This window comes from Danio aesculapii, chromosome 19 (genome assembly GCF_903798145.1).
Source record: "Danio aesculapii chromosome 19, fDanAes4.1, whole genome shotgun sequence".
Taxonomy (NCBI): domain Eukaryota; kingdom Metazoa; phylum Chordata; class Actinopteri; order Cypriniformes; family Danionidae; genus Danio; species Danio aesculapii.
Genome location: NC_079453.1, coordinates 44,216,487 through 44,242,592, shown reverse-complemented (window position 1 = coordinate 44,242,592; position 26,106 = coordinate 44,216,487). Strand labels below are relative to the sequence as shown.

At 37.0% G+C, this 26,106-nt stretch overlaps 1 protein-coding gene across 2 annotated transcripts; it reads right to left on the bottom strand.

The window, feature by feature from the left end:
* Window positions 1–1,239: 1,239 nt before the first annotated feature.
* Window positions 1,240–25,884, bottom strand: si:ch211-13c6.2 (uncharacterized protein LOC100000125 homolog). 2 transcript variants are annotated; one of them, XM_056479147.1, is made up of 14 exons: window positions 25,709–25,884; window positions 25,502–25,570; window positions 25,302–25,370; window positions 21,289–21,313; window positions 17,405–17,491; window positions 15,424–15,572; window positions 15,227–15,343; window positions 12,834–12,861; window positions 12,108–12,747; window positions 11,078–11,453; window positions 5,728–5,799; window positions 5,519–5,620; window positions 4,957–5,440; window positions 1,240–1,735 (listed from the first exon to the last, which is right to left on the bottom strand). In XM_056479147.1, exons 2-14 carry the CDS (start codon window positions 25,559–25,561, stop codon window positions 1,506–1,508), a joined length of 2,439 nt encoding a protein of 812 aa, XP_056335122.1. In that variant the 5' UTR covers window positions 25,562–25,570; window positions 25,709–25,884; the 3' UTR covers window positions 1,240–1,505. The 2 variants fall into 2 exon arrangements, with proteins under 2 accessions (XP_056335122.1, XP_056335123.1); XM_056479148.1 differs by lacking the exons at window positions 21,289–21,313; window positions 25,502–25,570; window positions 25,709–25,884.
* Between the last annotated feature and the right edge of the window lie 222 nt (window positions 25,885–26,106).

Genomic DNA, 26,106 nt, shown 5'->3' with positions numbered 1-26,106 from the left:
TTTTAACTTTTGAATTTGGCATCCTACTGCACAACATGACGTTTGCTATTGCAACCGGTCTTTTTTTGCAACAGGTATGCATGGTTGAATTTGTGTGATGCCACGTGTGACTTAGGTTGGTAATTCTCTTCTCCTATACTTTAGCCTATATATATATATATATATACTACATATATAAACACACACACACGTGTATATATAAACTCCTCTCCCTTAAGTCATCTTTTTATCAAGCAAATTTCTCGTTAGCCTAATTGCTTGGCGACTTCGCCGACCAGAGTAAGAGGTGGCAGTAACGCACCAAAAAGTTTGTTGTCAACCACTGTAAAACAGGAAGAAATTGTAATTTGGAAGAAATGGTGCCGTCACTTATTGGTTAGCGATTTATAAATGTAGCTTGTGTGGGCGCTGCGCTACTTGACTACAAAATAGCGTCACTACAGAAAAGCTAACGTTATCTAATTTATAAAGTAGCGACGCTAATGCCACGCTGAGAAATGTAGTTAAGCTAGCAGCGTCACTACTTGTAGCCACGCTACTGCCCAACACTGATAAAAAATTATTTGTACATGATCAGTTGAATCAGTTTTTTTGGCACTAGGAAATCAGGATACTAAAATGTTACACAATAATCAGTACAAAAGTATTTGTTTAGTTAAAAATTGTTGACAAAAACAAAAATCATCAAGATTTTAGATAATAAATTGTCCTTTTCTGTTAAAACTAATATGTTGTGTAAGAAGGGGCAACAAAGACTATACTGCTTACAGAAATTAAGATCTTGTAATATAGATAAATCACTCATGTGCATGTTTTAAAGTTCATACATTCAGTCACTGTTATACTTTTCCTTGCTTTGTTGGTTCAATTCTCTAAGTGTGAAAAATAAGAGTTGTTTGGAGAAAATTGTGAACCTAGGAGGAAAAATAACGGAGAAAACAGATGACTATGGCTCAGTTATACCATAGACAAGTTTTGAGTAAAGCTCAGAGTATTCTGTCAGATGATTCCCATCCTATGCACCATGAGTTTTATCTTCTCCCTTCTAGTATTCGATACAAAACTCCTAATAGTAAAACAAATTGGTTTAAATTTTCATTTATCCCCTCAGCTGTAAAGTTTTTAAATGTAGGGTAGAATTTGTATTGTATAATGTGCTTTTGTGTATTATGTGTGACATGCTTGTATGCTGCAACCAAATGGCCTTCGGGAAATGAAGAAAGACTGACTGACTGAAGATTTGGTTGATTGGTTTATTTCCTCAACTATATTATAATCAAACCATTTGGACAAAATCCATTTCTACCTCACAATACACAAACTAAATTGAAAACACATCACAGGCTACAAATCTCAGTGTGATAGTGAAAAGTGATGGAAGTATGGAAAATAAAATACAAGTAATAAAACAATACAGTATTCCGTCTACTGAGAGATGCTGAATGAATCAATCACAGTAACATACAACCATCAAATATTATGTAGAAGAATCTGATTCAGCAAAACTATCTACGAGAGACGAGCTCCAGAAGAGTCGATGCAATCTTGTCCAGACTGGTGGAGGAGCTGGATTCTGGAGGTGGAGAAGACGACGGCTGGAACGGGTCGTAAAGCTCTTCGGTGCCAGGCTGATGATTGCTCTGATGGGCTCTCTGCTGTCCTCTTCCACCATACATCCTCCCGCCGTCTTGTAGAGCATGTGATTGGAAGTGACCAGAAGACTTTCCAAAGCTCTCTGAGGAGAAAAGAACGGAATAAAAAAAATCAATAATAGACAATGAGGAATGAAGACGTTGTACAGAATTATGCTCAGAAAGAAAATATTTAATATGTCTGCACTACAGTTGAAGTCAGAATTTTTAGCCCTCCAGTTAAATTTGAATTCTTTTATATTTTTTCTCCAATTTCTGTAAGGGAAGACTTTAGACATTTCTAAACATAATAGTTTTAACATCTTTGACCATATATAATATTTTACTAGATATTTTTCAAGATACTAGTATTCAGCTTAAAGTGACATTTAAACTAGGTTAATTAGGCCAACTAGGCAAGTGAGGGTAATTAGGCAAGTTATTGTTCTGGAGACAATTGAAAAAAATATTGCTTAAGAGGGCTAATAATATTGACCTTAAAATGGTTTTAAAACTGCGTTTATTCCAGCCAAATAAAACAAATAAGACTTTCTCCAGAAAAAAAATATAGGAGATACTGTGAAATTTCCCTCACTCCATTAAATATAATTCGAGTAATATTTGAAAAAGAATAATAATTTCAAAGGAAGACAAAAGTCTCATCACTTAACAGAAATAATGTGCAGTATAGAATATAAAGTCATGGTGCAGTGGAAACAGAATGAATATTGTGTCTGACTCCCATGAGCTTGGAGGACTGCATCCATACATCTCTATAATGACTCAAATCACTTATTAATAGTCATCTTGAATGGCAAAGAAAGTGTTCTTGCAGGACTCCCAGAGTTCATCAAGATTCTTTGGATTCATCTTCAATGCCTCCATTTTACACCAGACATGCTCAAAAATGTTCATGTTTGGTGACTGGGCTGGCCAATCCTGGAGCACCTTGATCTTCTTTGCTTTTAGGAACTTTGATGTGGAGGCTGAAGTATGAGGAGCGCTATCCCACCGAAGAATTAGCCCTCTCCTGTGGTTTGTAATGCAATGGGCAGCACAAATGTTTTGATACCTCAGGCTGTAGATGTTGCTATCCACTCTGCAGATCTTTCGCACACCCCCATACTGAATATAACCCCAAACCATGATTTTTCCTTCACCAAACTTGACTGATTTCAATGAGAATCTTGGGTCCATGCTGGGTTCCGATAGATCTTCTGCAGTATTTGTAATGATTGGGATGCAGTTCAACAGATGATTCATTAGAAAAATCGAACTTCTGCCACTTTTACAAATGATCAACGAGAAGTCAAGTTATTATTTATTGCTCTTACAACTGGGATCGACAACAAGACCTTTGTCAGGTAGTGTTATATATATATATATATATATATATATATATATATATATATATATATATATATATATATATATATATATATATATATATATATATATATATATATATATATATCTCACTATAATGAGCTTTAATGAGCAAAATATATCTTTATGCAATATGAGTTAGCCCTACAACTAGGGCTGCACAATATATTGTTTTGTGCACATCTGCAATAGTCACATTGCAAGATATGCAATGTTGAGTCTGAATTATAGTTGACCAGGAGCTACAGAACTATAATTACTGTATTAATATTATCTTGAGGCGACACGGTGGCACTGTCGCCTCACAGCAAGAAGGCTGTTGGTTTAAGCCCCAGCTGGCATTTCTGTGTGGAGTTTGCATGTTCTCCTCGTGTTGGCGTGAGTTTCCTCCGGGTGCTCCAGTTTCCCCCACAATCCAAGACACGTGCTGTAGGTGAATTGGGTAAGCTAAATCGTCCGTGGTGTATGTGTGCATGTCCGGGTCCTCCAGGTTGGGGATTGAGCTCTGGGCTAACAACACACCTCATAAAAACTAGATGTTACGAAACACCAATATGGTGCAGCTAAATATCAACTTCAATATAAATGGCCTTGGCAGTATTTATATTTTCTTGCTTAGAATTTTTGCCTTGTTTCTAGTCCAAATATCTACATTTTAAAGCAAAACAGGATTTGAACAAAACAAAACAATATTTACTTGATCTAAGATTTTTTTTAGATGAACATAAACAGAAACTTTCTTATGCTTTTATCAGCAGCAGGGTGGATTACTGTAATGGACTTCTCACTGGCCTTCCCAAAAAGACTCATCCAGAATGCTGCGGCCAGGATTCTGACCAGAACCAGAAAATCAGAGCACATCACAGCTGTCCTCAGGTCTCTAAACTGGCTCCCAGTTACATTTAGAGTAGATTTTGAAATATTACTACTTGTCTATAAATCACTAAATAGCCTAGGGCCTCAATACATGACAGATATGCTCACTGAATACAAACCTAACAGATCACTCAGATCTTCAGGATCAAATAAACTAGAAATTCCAACAATTCAGTCAAAGCAGGGTGAATCGGCTAAAATCCCTGGCGTCTGGCTGAGATCAAGATCTTTTATTACGTTTGGCTAGCTAAAGCGATTTACTTCCAGAAGGTAGTTGAAATTGGGGGGCACGTAATTAGAGTTGTAAAGCTTAACTTTTCGATTGCAGGTGAAATATCGAATCTGTTGGAGACATCCAATAGATTAATAAATACCGAAAAAGTCCAGAGAGAGAGGGGGGGGGAGGGGTGATAAACAGAATAGGGAAGTCCCAGAATAGAGTAAAATGAGAAAATATGATACACCGGTGTTTTGGAAAATGGAAAAACTGTTTTTACACTGTTTTTATATTATATTATTGCTATTTTATTTACACTTGTCTCTTTTATTCCAGTGTATGTAAAGCACTTTTTTTAAATAATATTATTTTGGGGTTTTTCACCTTTAATTGAGATAGGACAGTGGAGATTTCAGACAGGAAAGTACTGGGAGCAGAGAGAAGGGAAGGGTTGGCAAAGGACCTCGAGCCGGGAATCGAACTCGGGTCGCCATGAGCACCATGGTGCTATATGTTGGTGCACTTAACCACTAGGCTATTGGCGCCGACAAAGCACTTTGAATTGCCACTGTGTATGAAATGTGCTATATAAATAAACTTGCCTTGCTAGATATTTGGACTAGAAATGAGACAAAGAAAAGCATTTTTTTGCATTGTGATTACTCAATTTCTGTACCTGAATACTGTTAGAAAACAGTCAAATAGTGCTATTCTTGTGAAACTGTATTCATAACACAATATTTAATCGCAGACAAATCAAATATTGGAATATCAGTTTTTCCAACATTGTGCAGCCTACATACACCTATTTAAACAAAACATGATAACATGATCTATTTTGTTTACCTTGAGAACGCTCCCAGTCTCGTTCAGACTCCATACTTCCATAACCTCTATAATGGTCTTCATAATATCTGGCCTCTTGAGAACTTCTCAGATCCGCATCCGCTCTTGAAGCTTGAGGATACTCTTCATATCGTGGCTCTTTTTGTCTGAGATCGTCATCATAACGTCTCCTCTCTGGGTGACTTTGGGGGTTCTCTGGTCCCCTTGGTTTTGGGAATCCTCTGGGGTCATCATCATACGGTCTTGCTTCCGGGTGACTGCTGGGATAATCAGCATAATGTCTGGGCGCTCTGGGATCCTCATCTTGTCGAAACGCTCTCGGGTCATCTCTATATTCTTGTAAACCTCTGCGATCGTCGTCGTATCGTCTGGGGTCTTGGAAACCTCGGTTTTGTTGGTACATGCTATCTGGATCATCCCTGCGCTGGTCTGTCGGATTTACCCCTCGGTGGTCACTGACTGATTGTGTATGTGAAGTATGGCCCTTTAGAAGAAGGACATTCAATTATTTATGCTGAATTAAATGAAAAGCGTTCTTAAGGTACAAATCCGTGTTGCTTACCCCAACTCGTTCGGTTTTAGAAGCCTGAAATTCCTTCAAAACCGTGCACAGCTTCTCTTTAAGTATTCTGGCATCCTCCATATTTTCGATCTCGATGTTGTTCTGTAATTGAACCATGATATGGTCAAATCAAAACTACAATCTTACTGAATAAAACCTTTTTGTGTGTGTGTGTGTGTGTCTGCGTCTGTCACATATTCAGCACTCACAAATATGTCCAGCACACTGTCATCTTTCTGATTAAGATGTGATGCACTTCCAGAATCCACAAACTGGTTCATCTGTAAAATTAAAAAGGAAATTATGAGAACAATGAGTATATTTACATACACTGTTGTATAACTAGATTGGATATAGACTGTCTGTTTAAATATAGTTTATTAAATTCAACATTATTAGAAATTTGAATTCTTTTCAAATATTATTTAATAGAGCAAGGAGGTTTTTGATAATATTTCCTATCATTTTTTTCTTCCAGAGACAGGGTTCTCGCTAGGACTGGGCGATTTGGCAAAAATGCAATCTCTATTGATTCTTTTCCTTATTGAACAATAACGATATATATTTCAATCAGTTGTTAATTCTTCCAGATCTAAAAGAGTATCCCAACAATGACAGAATTCACAAATTAGACAGTCTATTGAATAGCATAACCTATTTTCAGTGGCCGATTCAGTGCATCTCTAACATCAACACACTTCTAGATTTCCATTGCACATTTCTGCTGTGTGATTGACTCTTAGATCAATATAGAGTCCAGAGCTTATCATTGTTTTCAACAAAATTATCGCGATTCGATATAATATCATTTATCGGCCCAGCCCTAGTTCCCACTCTTTCATGGACAATAAATTAAATTACTTTTTAAATCACTAATAATTTAATTTTAAATTAAACACCTTCAGCAAATCTAGCACCATAAAAGTCCTTATTTTACTTGTCATTTCACTTACACTTGATATTTACATTAACCCTTTAATTACCCCACCAAGATAAAAAAATGTTTGGATAGCATTTCTTAACTCCTAATGTAGCTAGTTAACACACTCATTAACACACTAGTTAACTTTTTTGATACATCCCATAATTTCTAAAATATCAGCCTCAACCAAATGGTTGATATGTCGGTTTATGTTAAAAGTACCGGGCTTAATACATATACTATTAAAAAAAATCTTTATCTTTATAATATTCAAAATAAAACATTTCTGAATACCATCAATTCTGAATTTTTTTTTTTTTAAGTATGCCATAAAATATTTCAGATTCTTATTCAACATATTTTCTTGTTTTTTTTTTTTAACAATAAAACCAAAATTAAGTGTAGTAGTGCAACAGGATGTTTGTGTTTTTGTAAACCAACAATGCTGTGTGTAAGCCATTATTTAAAACAGTAATAATGACTGTTAAAGTCATTAAAAAAATTAAAACAGTCAAAACATTGTCAACAGTTTGGTAGAGGGGCAGTCAAAGGGTTAAAATGTCAGTACTGATGTTTTGAATGTGTCATTTTCAAAAATGTAGATCGTTTTAAACAGTCATGTTCAAAGAACTTTAATATAATATATTGAGGTTAACTCAATACTGGTATAATTCAAATGTGGTCTCTGAAATATTGATTAAATGTGCATTATTTGTCAAAGCTCTTGCATAAGATTTACATTTAAGATTTTTAAATTAAGCCCTATACAATTGTTGAATTAACACCATAAACTTTCAATACAAGCACTTTCAAGGACCCATGTTTGTTTTTAGGTACTTTCCAGGCCTTGAATTCATGTCTGAAATTCAAGTATTTTCAAAAAGCATGGGAAGCCTCCTTTTGGGTTGGCTAAAATAAAAATATATATATTTCACAGAAACATGTAAAAACTGCAAAGGTCAATATCCTTAAAGCATTTAAAAAGTATTTTACTTTTTAAAAAGTATTTTTGACAGTATTTGGCTACAGAACAAACAACTGTAGTCTAATAGCTTGTCTAATTAACCTAACTTGCCTAGTTAACCCAAGTAACCCAGTTGTGCCTTTAAATTGCACTTTCAGCTGAATATCTTGCAAAATAACATGCAAAATATTATGTAATCAAGACGATAAATTAGAGTCCCACTTTATATAAGGTGACCTTAACTACTATGTACTTGGATCAAAATATAAATACAATGTTCTAAATGTGTTCATAATGAATTGCAGAACACTTCTGGTGCCCTTGAGGTGGGGTACGAGTAAAGTTAAAGACAAGTTTGGTAGTATGGGTAGGTTTAAGGCTGGGTTAGGGGCCGATCACACTGAACGCACTTTTCCGTTCCAAAAACACAGGGTGCACCACACTGCCTTTTTTGTTGACAAGAAGAAAAAAAAAAAAAGAAGTGCGGTGCGTTTTATGTTGCTAGGCAACGACTGAATTAGCTGCCTATTGTGCACAAGCGTTCGTGTTCGTCTCACAACTCGACAGAGGGATATAAAGTTAGCGTTAGTTCTACTATAAAAGATCTGGGTGTCATATTAGACAGCAACTTAACTTTTGAAAATCAACTCTCCCATGTCACAAAACTGCCTTCTTTCACCTGAGAAATATCGCTATGAAGTTATGAAGTATGCTATTCATCTATATATTCATTCATTCAACAAATGCTTTTATGACTTCAAGGCTGGACTACTGTAAGGCTCGGTTTGCTGGCTGTCCAGCATCCTCTATTAATAAACTTCAACTAGTACAAAATGCAGCTGCCAGAGTTCTTACCAGGTCTAGAAAATTTGATCACATCACACCAATTTTATCCTCCTTACACTGGCTGCCTGTTACGTTTCTTATTGAATTTAAAATATTGCTTCTTACATATAAAGCTTTAAATAATCTAGCTCCTGTTTATCTAACCAACCTTCTGTCTCGCTACAATCCAACTCGCTCTTTAAGATCTCAAATCTCAGGGCTTCTGGTAGTACCTAGAATAGCAAAGTCGAGTAAAGGAGGTCGAGCCTTCTCATTTATGGCTCCTAAACTCTGGAATAGCCTTCCTGATAACGTCTGAGGCTCAGACACACTCTTGCAGTTCAAAACTAGATTAAAGACCTATCTCTTTAGTAAAGCATACACTTAGTGCACCACTTAGCGGCATGATACATGAATGTGCTCCACACAGGTTTCTTTATCTCGTTTATATACACTATGAACAGCAACTACGCTAATGATTCTTTTTATTCTGTATTTCCACCTGGGGATACTAATCCCAAGACCCTCAGACTGTGCAGCGCCACTGATTTGGTCCAAGACCTGCGACGAGATGATCCAAAGGTTTCCATAATCCTGGACCAGGCCGTATCCTGAGCAGCTACTGTGGTGGTCATGGAGGAGTGGAGAGCATGAGACTGATTCCTGTGACGTTCCAGAGACAGACGAGTCTGAGGTCCAGCTTCCAGCCTCCAGCGCTTGGACTACAACTCTGCACAAAACGTTTGACCAGTGGTGAAATGGTCGTGCCCATCTGAGCCTGGGTTCTCTCTAGGTTTTTTTTTCCTTCACCTTCACCAATTGGTGAAGGTTTTTCCTCGCCGCGGTCGCCACTAGCTTGCATGGTTCGGGATCTGTGCATCGATGGATTTGCTCTTCAGTGTTTGGACTCTCAGTAGTGATTATTAAACTACACTGAACTGAGCTAAACTGAACTGAACTTAAAGTTTGGAAAATGAACTACACTGTTTCAATTTACTATGATCTTTTATGTGAAGCTGCTTTGACAGAATCTACATTGTAAAAGCGCTTTACAAATAAAGATGAATTGAACTGATATTGCTATAATTGTAATATTTAATAATATTGTGATATTCAAGATTTGTAAAGTCATGCAGCTCGGGATAACTTGAAACAGCAACTGATAGTCTCTGCTCCATCTTTAAAAGTCTCCGTAGTCGTCTTGACAACACAAACACTGCTGTCACCTCAACAGAAACCCCGCCTCTGCTTTCATTTGATTGGAAAATGAAAACGACACGACTGACATAGTGCGCTTTTTTCGCTCAGAGTTGACTTGTTTTTCAACTGTGTGCGCAAAGGATGCAATGGCAAAAGGTGAGCCGCAGCAGGCGGTTAAAATGCAAAATGCTCACGGTCGTTGGTGAACCATTGAAAAGATGTGCCTCTTAACGAAAAAAAAAACACGCGTTCAGTGTGATCAGCCCCTTAAGCTATAAGGGATGGTCAACAGAGCATAAGTACAATGTAAAAACATAAATTTTCACAATAAGTACATTGTAACGAATAACTCATTTCAGTGCAAGTACATATTACAGTGTTTCCCCTAGGCTTTCAGTTTTGGGGGTGCGGCGCAGCTGTTTAGCCTGACGCCAACACTAACGTAACGAGTAATGGTGTTCATTTGTTTCTTTTAATGACAGCAGTAAATAACTGAATAATTTGAACTGAACAACCTAAAAAAAATTATTATTCATAATGTTTTGACCTGCAAATACATTAACTTTTAAAATTAGCTTAAAGCAGCAAATGTCAGTGCAATAGAAACTATTTAAAACTTAAAATAAAGAACTATACTTTTAAAAACTAATAGGTGAGCCAGTTTGTCTCAAACGCTATTAGTACATAAGTACACTACTAGTACATTGATATTAGTATGCTTAAAGTATACTTTATTAAGTATACTTCTTTTCCTGAGGGTGTATTTACAGACTTGCTTACCAAGATCAGTATTGTACAGCCAGGGGGAGTACTGCAGCTCTGACAGCCAAGTTGGGTCAAAGCCTGTCATTCGGTGTACGAATCTTTTTTAGAGTCGGCTCTGAATGCATATGATTGGCTTCTGTCTTGAACTAAGGACTCAAACCGAGGACTCGAGAAATTAACTGATCAAATATTTTTCCGGCTCTAAATGCATATGATTGGCTTCTGTCTTTAGCGTGATAAACGAACGACTCAAACCCGAAAAGGAACATCTTCTCCTCCACCTGCACAAATGAACGAATCACGCCCTGAGAGGACTCATTGTTCTCGAGTCATACAAAGATTTGTTCAAAATGATTCGCCTGTCAGATGTGGCGCGTACTCTCATTCCCATACAGCAGAGAGTGGCTGTGTGGAACTCACAGGAATTCAGATAGCAGAAATTTGTAAACGCGCGACCATGTAGAGACCGAATTGACATGCCGTTGTGTAAGAAAGATATTACAAATGCCTATTTAGATTGTTTAAGTTGTGATTTGGTGCTATACAGAAAATAAAATTAACTTGACTTCAAGGAGGGCAGGGAAAGCCATTGGGAGGGTGGGACGCCACCCTAATATAATGGTAGAAGAAACACTGAGTTAATGCCACTTAATATGAAGTTGGACCGAAAGTTTAGAGTTTTAAAATGTTTTGACAAAAATGTGTTTGAAAGCAAAGCAAAAACAACAAATGACATAATTATTGCAATTTCAGAATGACCATTTTACACCTAAAAGTCATTTTATAACAAAGCTGTTTTAAAATATTACATTTTATACTGAATTGAGTGTTTATTGCTGTTTACTGAGTGAAAAAGAGGTTTTGTGGGAGTGTTTGGTCTTACCGGTGCTCCTCTAACCGGTGGTCCTCTATCCAGTGCTCCTCTAACAGGCTCTCCTCTAACCGGTGGTCCTCTATCCAGTGCTGCTCTAACGGGCTCTCCTCTATTCGGTGTTCCTCTAACGGGCTCTCCTCTAACTGGTGGTCCTCTATCCGGTGCTCCTCTAATAGGCTCTCCTCTAACTGGTGGTCCTCTATCCAGTGCTCCTCTAACGGGCTCTCCTCTAACTGGTGGTCCTCTATTCGGTGCTCCTCTAACGGGCTCTCCTCTAACTGGTGGTCCTCTATTCGCTGCTCCTCTAACGGGCTCTCCTCGATCCAGTGCTCCTCTAACTGATGGTCCTCTTGTCTGCTCTTTGGGAATATGTTTTTTAGAATGTCTGAAACAATAAAAATAATCAAATATTTTAAATAAAATCTCATCACATAGCGCATCATTAAAAATGATTCATTTCTGCATGTGACAGAGGGTGCTTTCACACCTATAGATCGATTGTTTGGTCCTGAATGGGGCATTAAAACTGTTACAAAAGCGATGTCTTATTTCAGAGGCTGCATCCGCCGAATGCGTTGCATCATCGAAGACAGTCTCATTTTAAAAAAATTCAAACGAAGTCTTCAAACGTGTCCTTCATTTCCCAAGTAATGGAGGACACAATCGGTGGATCCTTCACAAGATTCATTGCTCACTAATAACGGCAGGAAGTTTTTAAAAGAAAACTCCGGATTAAATGTATGAATTAGGTTTTATTTTACTTGGATATTTAAAGATGTTAATAAAAAGAGTATGAAACATCGACTAAAATGTGATTTTTTTGACATTTTACATTTTTGTGTGTACATGTATGGATCAAAAGGAAATATATTTCCAGCTTATGTAAACCTATCAACCGAGCCGCATTCAGGTGATCTCGGACCGATTGTTTGGCGTGATAGCAGGTTTCACATATGCCCAAACGAACTCACCTAATGGTGCCAGTTTCCGAAACAAATGTCTAGGTGTGAAAGCACTCTGAAAAACCATCTACAAGCACCTCATATGCGCATAAGCAATTTCCTCAGCAGTTGCGTCAGAGAATCGGCTCTTCTTTTTCCTTTTCGCCGGGATGTCTTCCATCAGATATGCATTGGGCTCATGCATGTGGGGGTATCCTTGCATCTCACTTGCTTTGTCCCAAGACCTTTCCCTGACAGTCCCCTTCTTCCCCTCGTCATGCAAGCTTCTTCCATGCATTGGCACCGGATTCCCAGCAGACTTTCTATCATCGTAAGCTCCATACTGACTGCTTTGCATGTGCTCTTTTTGATAATGCGACCCCCCGGGTTGATGGACTCGCAGGTCTTTATCATTGAAGCGGTTTTTTGGCACGCCTTCATGATAAGTTTTCTCTTGGACGTCTATAGGCATGTGTCTGTCACCTCTGGAGTACGGTTCTCTTTCGTACTCTTCTCGAAGTCTCCCTCTGCTCAAATCTCCTCGTGAGGATCTTCCTCCAGGGTCGGCTTCTTCGTATGCTCTCTGATGCTGATTTTCTTGTGGGTACGGCTGATGGCCATACTTTTCATCAATGTAATAGGATACTCCTTCTTGCTCTTCATCCAAAGATGCTGACCTATGAACATCTTGTCCGTAGTAGGGTTGTTGTTGTTGAACACTGGGCCGTAAATTAAGTCCTGATACATACAATTAGTATTATTATCATTTAATTCAGATTTAATTATTAAATAAAATCTTTACTTTTAAAAAGTCAAATATTCACCTTGGTAAACCTTGGGTTGCTTGAGTGGCTGAAAAAGACATTGAAGCTCAGTATTATTTGATATTTACATCTATACATACAATTGAAGGCAAAAAAAGTGATGTTTAACAGAGCAAAGAAATGTTCTCAGTATCCGCTTGTTAAGTGGTGATGTGTTGGTGACGTATGCAATACTGTTTCCGGGTGCAAGCCGCCACTCAATTGAATTGAGAAAATACTAGTTTATGATCACTTTTTAGTCATATCACACTTTAAGTTTATATAAAATCACTAATACCAAAGTTTTGACAACTTTAAAAAAAATAAATCACTTTCTGGCCATCAGATATTAGGCATGGATATATACATCGCGTTCGTGATTTTCGAAAGTATTACAGCGCTTTGTAAACGTTTATTATTTTCCTTTGATGAGTCTTCCCATACAGTTTGATATAGCGCTTGGACCCGGAAGCCGCTTCGTGTGACATCACACTTAACAAGTGGATTTCCTATATTATTTTTTCTTCCTGAGAAAGTCTTTTTTACTTTAGTTTGGCGGGAATAAAAGCAGTTTTTACATTAAAAAAAACTAAATTATGGTCAATATAATGGCCCGTTTCCAATGGGTGGTAGGGTTCGGTACGCTTTTATGGCTGTTTCCACTGTCAAAAGATACCTAAAAGCAAACCGTACTGTACCACTTTTTTGGTACCCTTTGCAAGGGGTACCTATCACAACACAAGGGTTTTAAAAAACAGAGTGAAATGTGCAGCTGCAATCATTCGCTCATGCAACAAACCAGGAGAATAAAACCAAGGATCCGCCATTACACCGTAATAATATAAACATATAATAACAAGCCATGGTGTACGCGAGCTCAAACAAACCTTGTTGTCATTTTAACAGGGTTCATACACATTTTTTTCTACTAAAATTCCATGACTTTTCCATGATTTTTCCAAGACTTAAATTTTCATGACCTAATGTTTCATATAATGTCTACATATGCGTGGTAAAAGAAAAGCTATGCGTGTTCTAATTTATTACAGCATATCGTAAAACAGGTAACAATTTATTTAGTTTCAATTTAAATTTATATCTATGTAAAATTGATTTAGATAATGCTTACACAGCACTAATAATGTAAAAGTATGTGACTGGCCAAGGACAGAATAGTAGTAAATAACCTATATTCAAGTATTCAGATATCTGTTTTTCCAAAACTTTTCCAGGCCTGGAAATCCCATGTCAAAATTCCATGACTTTTCCAGGTTTTCCATGACCGTATGAACCCTGTCTTAATGAACAGCCACAAAACTAAGAAAAAGTGCAGATTTTACCCTGTGTCCCGTAGTTTTTTACAAGATATTTAAAATAACAAACTTCTTGAGCTGATGATAATAACGTGCACGTGATTATTGAAGTGCTTCTGACATCCAATCCTTTCAGAAACGGACAAATGTGAGACTGACGTACGAAAAAATCTAAGGAGAAGCCGGAAAAAACAAAGGAGCAAATGATTGTTTCAGCAACCTAAAACGTGACCAAACTGCCATCTTTAACTATTATCGTCGCCTTTTTCGTCTATTATGAACTCGGAATGACGGAATTTCTAACAAGAGGCTACATGTGCTGGCGAAGATTAAAGACACAGATGAGAGGTTTGCATTGACTGGGCTACATGTTGCGTGTTGTTTTTGAACCGAAATATGGCCTAAATATATGCTGTGTGTAGTTTTTCTGTAATTGGTAACATCGGAGAGTGTAAAGGGCTGTAGGTGTCCATATGTGTTCTATTAGTTTATTTTATATAATTGCAGACGTTACAGTAGGCTATTTCGCACTGATCATTGATCTGCAGTTATAATCAAATCATGTTCATAGAAAGATTAGTATTAAACATTTACACAGAAGTATGTATGTGTATAAAGCATATGATGCTTCTCCTATGATATGTGAACGACCCTTACAGCTTTACTTTGACACTTCCTCGAGTGAGAATGACGTCCACTGAAACTTTCTGTCGTACACCACGCCTACCAAAAGGTGACCCATACTGACCTGTACCGTACCACTCAGTGGAAACAGACCATTATTAGTGGCTTTGAGAAATATTCTTTTACAATTGGCTACAGAGCAAACAACTGTACTCAAATGGCTTGCCTAATTACCCTAACTTGCCTAGTTAACCTAGTTAAGCTTTAAATTGCACTAATACTAGTATTGTGCAAAATAACTAGTCAAATATTATGTACTATCATCATGGCAAAGACAAAAGAAATTAGTTATTAAAACTTAATAAAATATTTGATTTTGACACAGGAAGGCTAAAAAACTGACTTCAAGTGTATCAAGAATATTTTATGCAATAAAGAAAAAAAATTAAAGCAGCAAATCCACTGAGATGTCAATACCTCTGGGGTTCCCCATCCCTCCTGCTTCTCCACGACTGCAGCTTTGGCTCTGGCCACGAGACCTGGCTGTTTCTGATTGCTGTCACTCCAGGTCACCAAGTCTGGCCTTTTCAGCTCCTGATAAAACAGATCAAATGTAGCTCACTTTATAATTCATTCTGCACCACAATTTGAAATAAAGAATAAAGCTACAATACCAAATATTTTTGTCTGTGCTTGCGTCCAACAATATGTGTCACCATACTGTACTGGTCCATCTCCACAAAACACAATCGGCATTTGTACTTAAGCACGTTTTTGCCATCCTCAGTGACATGATCAGGTATTTGCACCAGAGAGTTGAGACCTGAGCAAAGGAAGAAAGAGTTGGAGCTTTATTTGTATAACTATGCAAATCAAAAATTCTCACTTCATATCATTTCAAAGCTTTTATTTTTTTACATTAAACAAAGATATTTGATTAAGAAATATATATTTTTTGGATTTACAAACAAGTGGCCAAATAACAGTGTTATTCTGGGCTCTATTAACTTTTGCTGTACAAGCAAAAACATTCTTCAGCAAATTTTCTTTCATGTTGCTCAGGCAATTTTTTTTTAATTGTGTATGTGTGATTTCACTTTTAACTCTTTCTCTGCCATCATTAAAATAAAACAAATTTATGGTCTGAACAAGTGTTGGGTAAAAAGACTTAGACGTAATCAGGGCTTGACATTAACTTTTTTGATCACCAGCCATTTTTTTTTTTTTTTTTGCTCGTGCGAACAGTTATTTTTGTCAGTCGTGCTGTTTCTCGATTCTAAGATTGCATTTGCACACATATTGGGCCATCCTTACTGTCGAACCCTGCTTTTAAGAAAACTTCAATTAAAAATGTATTTTCAACCAGCCAAAGTGGCTATTGGGAGTGTCTAACATGCCAAAGCTGAAATCTGTCAGCCTTTGGTGGGTGTTAATGACAAGCCCTGGGCGTAATATATTACAATATTGTGCCTATCCTAATCTTATTTATATGGATGTGGCTCAAGAAATTGAACTCGGGTATGACAAAACAAAGTTCAGTTAGTTTTTAACATGGAGAAAGGGGCAGATACTTTTTCACACAGGGCTATGTAGTTTTAGTTTTTCCTTAATAATAAAATCCTTCGTTTCAAAGCTGCATGATGTGTTTACTTGTGTTATCTTTGATTATTATTTTAATTTGTTTGATGATCTGAAAAAGAATATACAATATCAATAGAAAGATTTGCTTAAAAACAAAACAAAACTATGGAGTACTATGGATACTTGTTTGAGGATGGGTTTTAACATTTTAAACAAATGAAAAAAAAGTAGTCAAAGTCTACATTAAGCTCAGATGTATGGTGGTCAAAACACAAAACTTGACAAAGTGTGTGATGGCGCATTGTGAACTGGCAATAGTTAAAAAGAGAACTGGCGAAAGAAGGAAAATTTCATTAATGGCCGGGAAAGTGTTAAATTGAAATGTATTTTTTTTAATCTTCTTATCATTTACTTGTACTCAAGTGATTCTAATTCTGTCATGAATTTTCATTCTTCTCAAATCAATATATTCTGATGAATGTTAAGAAAAAACAGGCTGTGACGTCCTATGACCTAGGAGCCTGTCTGGTTGGGATTGAGGGTTGGCTCCACCTTAATCTAATTGCTACAGGAAAGAAACACCTATCATTTATTGCTCTGGACCCTTTAAAATCCTGGCTGGCGTTTGGAAGCAGGGCTGCTGCTTTGGACTGGACTTTTTGTTATATTCAATTATTTTGTACATCCAACATTGCTACACTATATTACATATTCATGCATACACCTACATCGGAAACACTACTGATTCCTGACTACTACATTTACATATGCTTGCTTTCAGTTGTTTAAAACGGTTTCTTTAATAAATTATGTTATATAATTTGGCTTTCTTGGGTGTCCCTCTTTTTTGTTACATCCGTGTATGCCACAGGGTGTAACACAGGCATTGAATAAAAAAATACAATGGAAGTCAATGGCTTTTCCTACATTCTTCAGTATATCTTCCTTTGTGTTCAACAGAAGAAAGAAACTCAAACAGATTTGGACCAAGTGGAGGAGTAAATGATGATAGAATTTAAATTTTGGGTGAACTGTTATATTAACTAGTTTATTTTGGAAATGAAGCCATCTTACCAATGATGGGCTCATCAAGATGAAGATATTCCAAATACTGTTTGATGTCTTTCCATTCCGGCATTGAAGGCTGTCTCGGAATCTGTCCTACAAGGTCAAAACAATCTCATAAAACACAAAGCATTTTTTCTAAAAGATGTTATTTTTTTCTTCTTCTCCTCCTGCAGAATATTCAAAAGTAACACAAAATGTCTAAAAACATAGACATGCCCACCCTGTTCAAACATGTCAGATCACAGTAATCATAGTTTGTACAACTGAACCACAGGGTATAAACTGTTGTGGAACCTTCCTCCAAATTTGCTGATGAAGATTCCTCTCAGTGTGTAACTCCATTTGACCTACTATCAAATTGTAGAAGACAAAGATGCTTCTGGATGAATATATATGCCGATTTACACCCAGAGGCCTCTTGGCAGGTAACCGTTCTCATGTCAACCTTTTAACTGGTTCCTAAAAGCCATTCCTACCAAATCTGAGCTGAAACACATCCTTGGATTTTGATGTGGAGTCATCGCTTGATGTAAGACAATCTGGTTTCTAATTGTGGAAAGACTGGAGCAAGTTGTCCCATCCTCTCAAGGTCCGGCCAGCATCCACATGGGCATCTTGGATCCCTAAAATCTTAAAAAACTTTGGCAACGTCCTTCAGCAAGTAAGTTCAGTAACTCTTGCACCTGTTTTGCACTGGTACACAGGTGGAAACCAGCACTCAAACATCAATCCAGTACAAAAGATGCTGTAGAAGTGTATACTTAAGCACCTTTCATGCTGGACCCACGCATGACTTTATTTTTTAAACGTGCATGTGACTTCTTTTGTCATCCCAAACTAAAAAAACAAATCTGCTGTGCACAATGGAAGCACTGTGCTATTTACAGCGTATGTTTTTAATGAAAAAATATTCATCCCAACATTTGGGAGAATTTTTTTACTTAAAATGGGGGCAGAAGGACTGAAGTGAGCCATAAACACATGGTTCATGTACATGGTCTTTATTCCAACATTATATGGAATTGTGACATGTTTATTATAATGATTTATGTGTGCATTATTAAAAAAATAATAAAGAATAAATGAATAAAAATCAAGAACGCTGGGCAAATAGATTGGTCATAGTCCAAATGACTTTCAGTTCTTCCCCTGAGGCAAACTTTCACACATAAATTGACTGATAACTAGTAGCACCTCTTTCCCGAACCATTCTCGAGTCTCAAAGAGGAGCTCTGGATCATAAAAGGAGACTGCAGAGGAAGACAAGAGAGGGCTAGGCATAGACACTTTTTTACTTATGCTTTCAGTGTGGTGGCAGTCTCCGCATGGAGCTGCCGCCTGTTTGTTTATTTTTTCATTATTGAAAAAGATTTTTAAAAGTTTTTTGGTTCTCCACTTCCTTCTTCCCAGGTGGCCATCAACTTAGTTACAGTGGTGCCGAAATCTGGGAGGAAGGAGGAACATGCTGTCAGAAAGCCCTCGCCGCTGAGGGAAATTCGCGGTGCCATCGAGTCGGAGGAGCAGAATCTGCCTCCATAGACACTCAAGGCCAGCACTGGAGGAGTTTGCCAGCAGGACGGAACTCGCCACTGTTCTCAGCAACCTAGAGGATAGCCTGCCGTCTGTGAGGGGATGGAAGAGCTACCCCATTCACCAGACGTATAGACAGCCACAGCTAAGCAGGGCTGAGCCTGGTCAGTACCTGAATGGGAGACCACGTTGGAAAACTAGGTTGCTGTTGGAAGTGGTGTTAGTGAGGCCAGCAGGGGGCTCTCTGTAAGTCCTAATACCCCAGTAAAAATGAAAGGGACACTATACCGTCAATGGGTGCCTTCTTTCGGGTGAGATGTTAAACCGAGGTCCTGACTCTCTGTGGTCATTAAAAATCCCTTGGCACTTCCTGTAAAGAGTAGGGGTGTAACTCCGGTGTCCTGGCCAAATTTCCTCCATAGGCCCTTACCCATCATGGCCTCCCAATCATCCCTATCCACTGAATTGGCTTTATCGCTGTCTCTCCACTCCACCTGTAGCTAGTGTGTGGTGAGTGCACTGGCGCCATTGTCCTGTGGCTGCCGTTACATCATCCAAGTTTATGATGCACACTAGTGGTGGTGTGGAGAGACCCCCCTCATGATTGTGAAGCACTTTTTCTGTGTATGGCCATACACGATAAATGCGCTATATGAATACACATTACATTAGACCTGCTGCCGTCCACTGGGATGGGGAGGAGCAGGAGACACATGGCTTACCACAGTCTAAAAAATCCAGGGAAGTCACTGCCGTCTGCCAAGAGCCAAAGCCAAGAGCCAAGACCAGGCACCACAAGTGAGGGTCTTTCAGCTGGTTGAAAACCAAAAGGCAGCACGTTTGGAGAACCATTGCCAACTTTTTTTTTTTTTCATCTTTCTGTCTCTTATTCCATCTCCTTTTCTCTCACCTCGTCTACTATTATTCCCAGGTCTCGCCGGTGCTGTGATGTCAACACCCCCACTCCCAAAGTTCGTCAGTTCTCCACCTCCTTTCCGACGGCCAGATGGCCATCAATTTTGTTACGACAGCAGATGTCTAATTAATTCTCAATATGTTATTTTCTCAACTGAGTGGCCTGACGTCACAATTTCAGTTCCATGTCAACTTAAAAAAAACTGGAAAAGTCACCTGTGTCCCTGACAGTTTCAAAGGGATAAAGGTATAGGGATGAGCTCTTCTAAATGGAACGTGCTGTCTGACATCAAACAACTTCCCTCTGCAAAGGATCATGGGGTCAGATTTGTCCATCAGTTGTACCCTTCAAAATCCTACATACCGAAGGGCCCTTCAAAGTGGCCAACATTGAGCACTTTGGTTTGGAAGACAATTCATTACAGCAGCAGAGATAGTTTTCACTCAGAAGCCCCCTTTATCCTGTACGGAATGCACCAACAGACTTACAACTTATTCTTCCTAGAATAACAAACTGTTATTCTTATTTCCTCAATATTGCATGGGGTCCATTAAAATCCACTTATGCATTTCTCATCTCCGGTCTGTGTGACTTCCATTCGTTTTCTTCTCCATCTTCAAATCCATGACCGATGGTCAATAGAACTGTACATGCCAGGCCTTAATACTACTTTAAGAACAACATTTAGTTCTTGTGATGATTTCGTTCTTTCATCTGCAGGGATTTCTGTGCATTTGAGAGCATTACAGTGACCAGTGGCCATTTATTTTTCACTGTAGAAAAACATCTTCCCCTATGGAAACCCTACTGAATCTGTGGAATTATACCTGATACTTTGAATACTTACAAAATCCGTGAGATTTATGTTGAATTTCCCAATCTGATAAAGAGCTGTGCTTTTAAATAGCACATTAAATGTCTCAAAGAACAATTCAAAAGAAATTACATTTAGTATAACCTTATTACATTAGAGGTGTGCAATATTTATTTAGTAAAGAAAAATATCTAACATTTAGGAACTTGGCTGGTAACTTGGTAAAGCAATTGCGGAGTTGTTTATATTTGGTAATACAACACACTTGGTTGTGTGATAAGTCTTATTTAACAAACCAATACAGGCATATTTTTATGCTTTCCTAACTGAAATTATTGGCTTATTAAAACTAGGCTTCATCACAATGAATGCTTTTGTTTGTTTTTGTGAAAGACAGTAAGCCGCTTGATCATGTCAGCTCGCACATTGTTAAAACAACAATAACCATATTTACATAAACTGTAATTACCACACACCTCTATATTACACTGATTCCAAGCTGTCTGAACAATTTTAACAAACACAAAGATTACTATTAAATTAAAAAATATGAACTTTCTGGATAAATCCAACAGATTGTTAAACAAACAAAAAGCAACTCTGGACAAAGGTGTGATTTTCACTACTTACCCTGCGCAACAAGGGCGTCCTCTTTCTTTGAAGAGATAAACAGCGGAAGAAAAAGAGGCAGAGATGAGCATACATTCTACTCATGTACACTTCATAAGAGTTACTTGCGATACTGAAATAAAGTAAACAGAGGTTAATAAAGAAACAAGCAATAAAGAGTATTGAGATGGTACACGGTTCCAACCCTAATATAGGGCAGACCTTCTTCTATCACTAATATACTTTACCCCAGGGGCTCTGTAGGACAGTTGTGCATCTTGTGAATCGCTGTGGATAAGTTTAATAACTACAATTATGTCAAAACTAAAGCAATCTGTGGGGAATAAGTAGATCCACAGCTTCCAGAAACAATCCATGAAGTTGGGTTTCTCTTGTTCAGGAAGATAATAATGATTAATGAGGAATTTCAGATAAGTTGCAAAGTATTATGCCACAAAAGTGGAAAAGAAGAAGAGTGTTGAATGATGAGTCCCGTCAGAATGTATGACCAGACAAAAAGATAGTGTCCAAATATGGTCCCTTTGGCATTTCGTCTGATCTGACAGCTAAAGAATTGGGAAAGACCAAAATCCCCACAGAAATGTATTTAATGTGAACTCAAAATCTACAATGTTTATTTTGCCAGCGCACATTGCTATTCTTTAGGTGACCAATTAATCAGTGCAAGTTCATCCACTTAAAAACAGTTTGCTTTAGTAATCTTTAATCAAATTCTGACCATTTCCTTCTGCATTTGGAGTGTCGGTCTTTCTTTGATGATGTCAGTTTGACAGCTTCAGCAACAATATTCTTAACCACACTCCTCTTACCATTGAGTTTCCTACAAGAGAATGATGCGCAAAAAGAAAGCTCCGCCCACTCCACAATATTCCACTTCAGTTGGAATTTCATCAACATACTGAAATTAAAGCCTCAGCAACTTCTGTTTCACGCGGACTATAATATTTAACTTCAACAACCCAATTGACGTTAGGAGTTGGTTTGAGACTTATTCCAGACTGGACAAAGTTGTTGACGCCACAGTAAATCTTTCCCAACACAATAAATAAAGGTCAAGGTTTTGTTTTATTGGTTCCCAGTAGCCAGGTACACCATGTAGTCCATCAGAAATAAGCTCTTCCAGAAAGCGAAAGCACAAACGCTCCCAAATAAAAGCCAACTTTCGCCACTAAAGCTCAAGGTCTTAGGTGTGTTTGGTTTGTTTGTTTAGATCCCCATAGGCCACTACCAACATAGTGGCTATTCTTCCTGGGGTCCAACCAATGACATGACAAATTTACATCAAATCATCATCCAAACCAATACCAGCTACTGAACAGTTCACCAGTGCCAAGACTTCTCTCCTTCCTGAAGAGTTTCTGATTTAGAAATCAGCTGATGATAAATATAATGCAACACAGAACTGTTGACTTCTGGGAGAGGAACACCACGGAAATTAAGAATTAATTTATACTCATTTTGCAGAGATATATTTTATATTGTGTAAATGGAACAATTTTAACAATTTTAACTGATCTGATCAGTTAGAAACACACGTAGAGTGTAACTGGGACAAAATGTGTTCCTGGATGGATGTGTTCAAGACAACAAAGGAAATATGAATATGCCTCAATATCTTATAAAACCATCCAGTTCCTAAGTGAAAATAATTCAATGAGAGAAGCTCCAACAATGAAAGAACACCATGAATGTGTAGTAGTTACAAAGCCACAGCAGTCTCTGCACAAAAATGGAAAAACGTAGAATAACTTCATGGTCAGTATTTCCTTTTGTGCATAAAAAAAGTAAGTCATATACCAGCCATATTTGTGGCCAGTCGATCAGTCTGGAACAGCTGTTGTCAGGAGTATCTTGTGAAGAAACTTTTGTTACCTACAACCATACTGAATGTCACCTGTCAAACTACAGCTCATAGTAGTACCAATGGAGTAGTGTGAGGATGCTCTCAGACTACAATACAATACATTGAAGTGCTCTTGGATATTCTCAGATACGCAGACGTGAACAGGAGTGTCCATTTGTTCTGAGAACTGATGGTCCATGTGATTGAAACCTCTGCTAATGCAAAGTAGTAGACCAATAAAATGGCCTATGGCGTATTTGGTCCTCAAAATGAAATGCAACTGGCATCTCAAAGGTATTGTAGTAAAGATGTAGACAAAGAAATGTCATCGATCAGACTCCAAAATGCTTCACCAATCTCATGTTAATCTTCTTAAAAGCAGAATGGATAGAATAAAATGGAAAAAATAGCTTTTGTGATTGGTAAAAGAATGCAGAAATAACCTGTATAGAAGGTCATAACCTGCGTAATACAGACTCCAAGATGATGGAAACGAACATTTGGTGATCACTGGTTGATTTGTCATAAGACCTGAACTTAAAGAAGGAAAGTGAATACAATAATCAAAACATTGTCAAATATACCTAGACTAAAGCGCAATAAAACCAGTTGTTGAACATTGTGCTGTACACAAATTGTGATAAAAATTTGCATATTTATACCATAAATACCAGTTAAAAAGTATTTATAATAACAATTATCTACAAATAACCAATTACTTGAATGGATAGTTCAATCAAAAAATTATTTGGTTAGATTATTTACTCTTCATTTACTGTCACTCAAGGGCTTCTACATTTTTTGAGTTTCTTTTCTTCTGTTGAACACAAAAGATATTCAGAAAAATTTTGAAAAAAAGAGCAGCAATTGACATCTACAGTAGGAACTAGGGCTGCACGATATTGGAAAAATCTGATATTGCGATACTTTATTTTTCTGCAATAAATATTGCGATATGAATAAAGTTTCACAAGATGTTGAAAATTGAATAACCAGAAATTGAATAACCACAATGCACAAAACACTTTTCTTACTTTTTTGTCTCATTTTTTAGTCCAAATATCAAAATATTCTTAGATCAAGTAAAAATATTGTTTTGGTTATACCTTCAGAAGAAACTAGATAAAATTAAAGAGTTTTTCCTTAAAACCAGCTAAATTATCTGCAATTGGGGCAAGTAAAATAATCTAGTTTTTGCTTTGAAATTTAGATATTTAGAATTATATTTAGAAACAAGCCAAAATTAAGTAAGATTTTTTTTGTTGCATAAATTATATAAATTCCAAATAAATACAGTGATTAATACAAATCTGTAGCTTCTGGTCAACTATAATCCAGAAGCAACACTGCATATCTTTGTGATGTGACTATTGCGGTTGCATACATTTCGATATCGATACTAAAACAATACATTCTGCAGCCCTAGTAGGAACAAATAAATACTACAGAAGTCAACACTGTTTTTTTCTCCCAACATTCTTTAGTATATATTCCTTTGTGTTCAACAGAAGAAAAAAAAACTCAAACAGGTTGAGAAAGTGTAAATGATGACAAATGATTTCCATTTTTGGCTGAACTATATCTTTAATCTACAAATACACATCAGTAAAAGATGAGATGTCCCATTTATGTGTATGCACCAAATTGAATTACAAGTGTCTGATGTTTCTGAGAAGCTTTGTGAATTTAAATGTTCAAACTAATGTGATAACAGACATATTTTTGTTAATACATTTTTTGCTGAATAATAGGTAAAACCTTGTGTTTTGAAAGATAGTGGCAATGTATAAAGATTCAAAATGACAACTAATTTAATAATATTTGCGGCTGTTATTTTAGATTTTCCTAAATATACCTGACAAAACTTTTTTTAAATAGTATTTAAATACACAACCTAATTGTTTTGATACTTGACAAACCTCTCTCACCTTTAACCCATACATAAAATTATACTACTGGAAATGAATTATGAAAAAAGTAGTACTGTGAAATGCTTTTGCAATTTATATTTGTATTAAAACAACTTTTACTATTACAATATATTTCACTATTTAATCTACCGACTACAATTTTACAATTCTTTAGAAATCTGATAAGCTCATTTGGCGCTTAAATATCAGTGATTATGATTCTTTTTAAATATGATTATTTATATTCTGTCTCTGCTTACCTTTAAGTGTTGCATTGTTGTCACGTGGATTTTGTAATTGGTGTCGCCCCTTATTTTTTTCTCGCAGATCTAAGAATCAAATACATAAATAAAACTCGGTCACACACAATTAGGCCAATGCATTTATATTCGCTCATAACAAATAGGGTGAACATTAATATATGTATTTGTGCATCCCGATGAAAATAAGCAGGATTCACCATGCAGTCAATGAAAGAGTTGGCCTGGTCGTCGTCGTACACTGTCAGTAAATCAGTCATCTTTGCAAACTAAAAGAAAACAGATTGTTTTAATTGAGTTGTGTATAAAATGTTGTTCATTAAACCATACTAAACTAAAACAATGCGCAAATGTAGCATACTTAGCATCTCATAAACATCTAACGTTACGTAATATTTTCGACATACCTACAGTAACGCCCGTCCGCAACGTCGAATAAGCTATATATTAGCGAATTAACACTTGAATTCTGCTAATATCAATATATTTGATTTGATAATGTAATAAACGATGCCAATAACCACATAAAATTCGTGAAACGTAATTTTTAGGTTAGGCCGTTCTCGTCCTCAGCTTCTTCTGTGGTAAAATTCTCTTGCTGCAAAGCGTTTGGACCCACCTAGTGGATAGGCGAAAACAAAACAAAATAATATTAAAATAAAATACCATTTAGTAGTTCACAAGCTGACGTTTGTTAGTTAAGTAAAATGTTAAGTCGCCATTTAATGTATATAAATGTTAAATAACATAGAACGGAAGCGCATTTTGCTGTCGTGTTGATTGTTGGCTTCTTTTGTCTTCCACA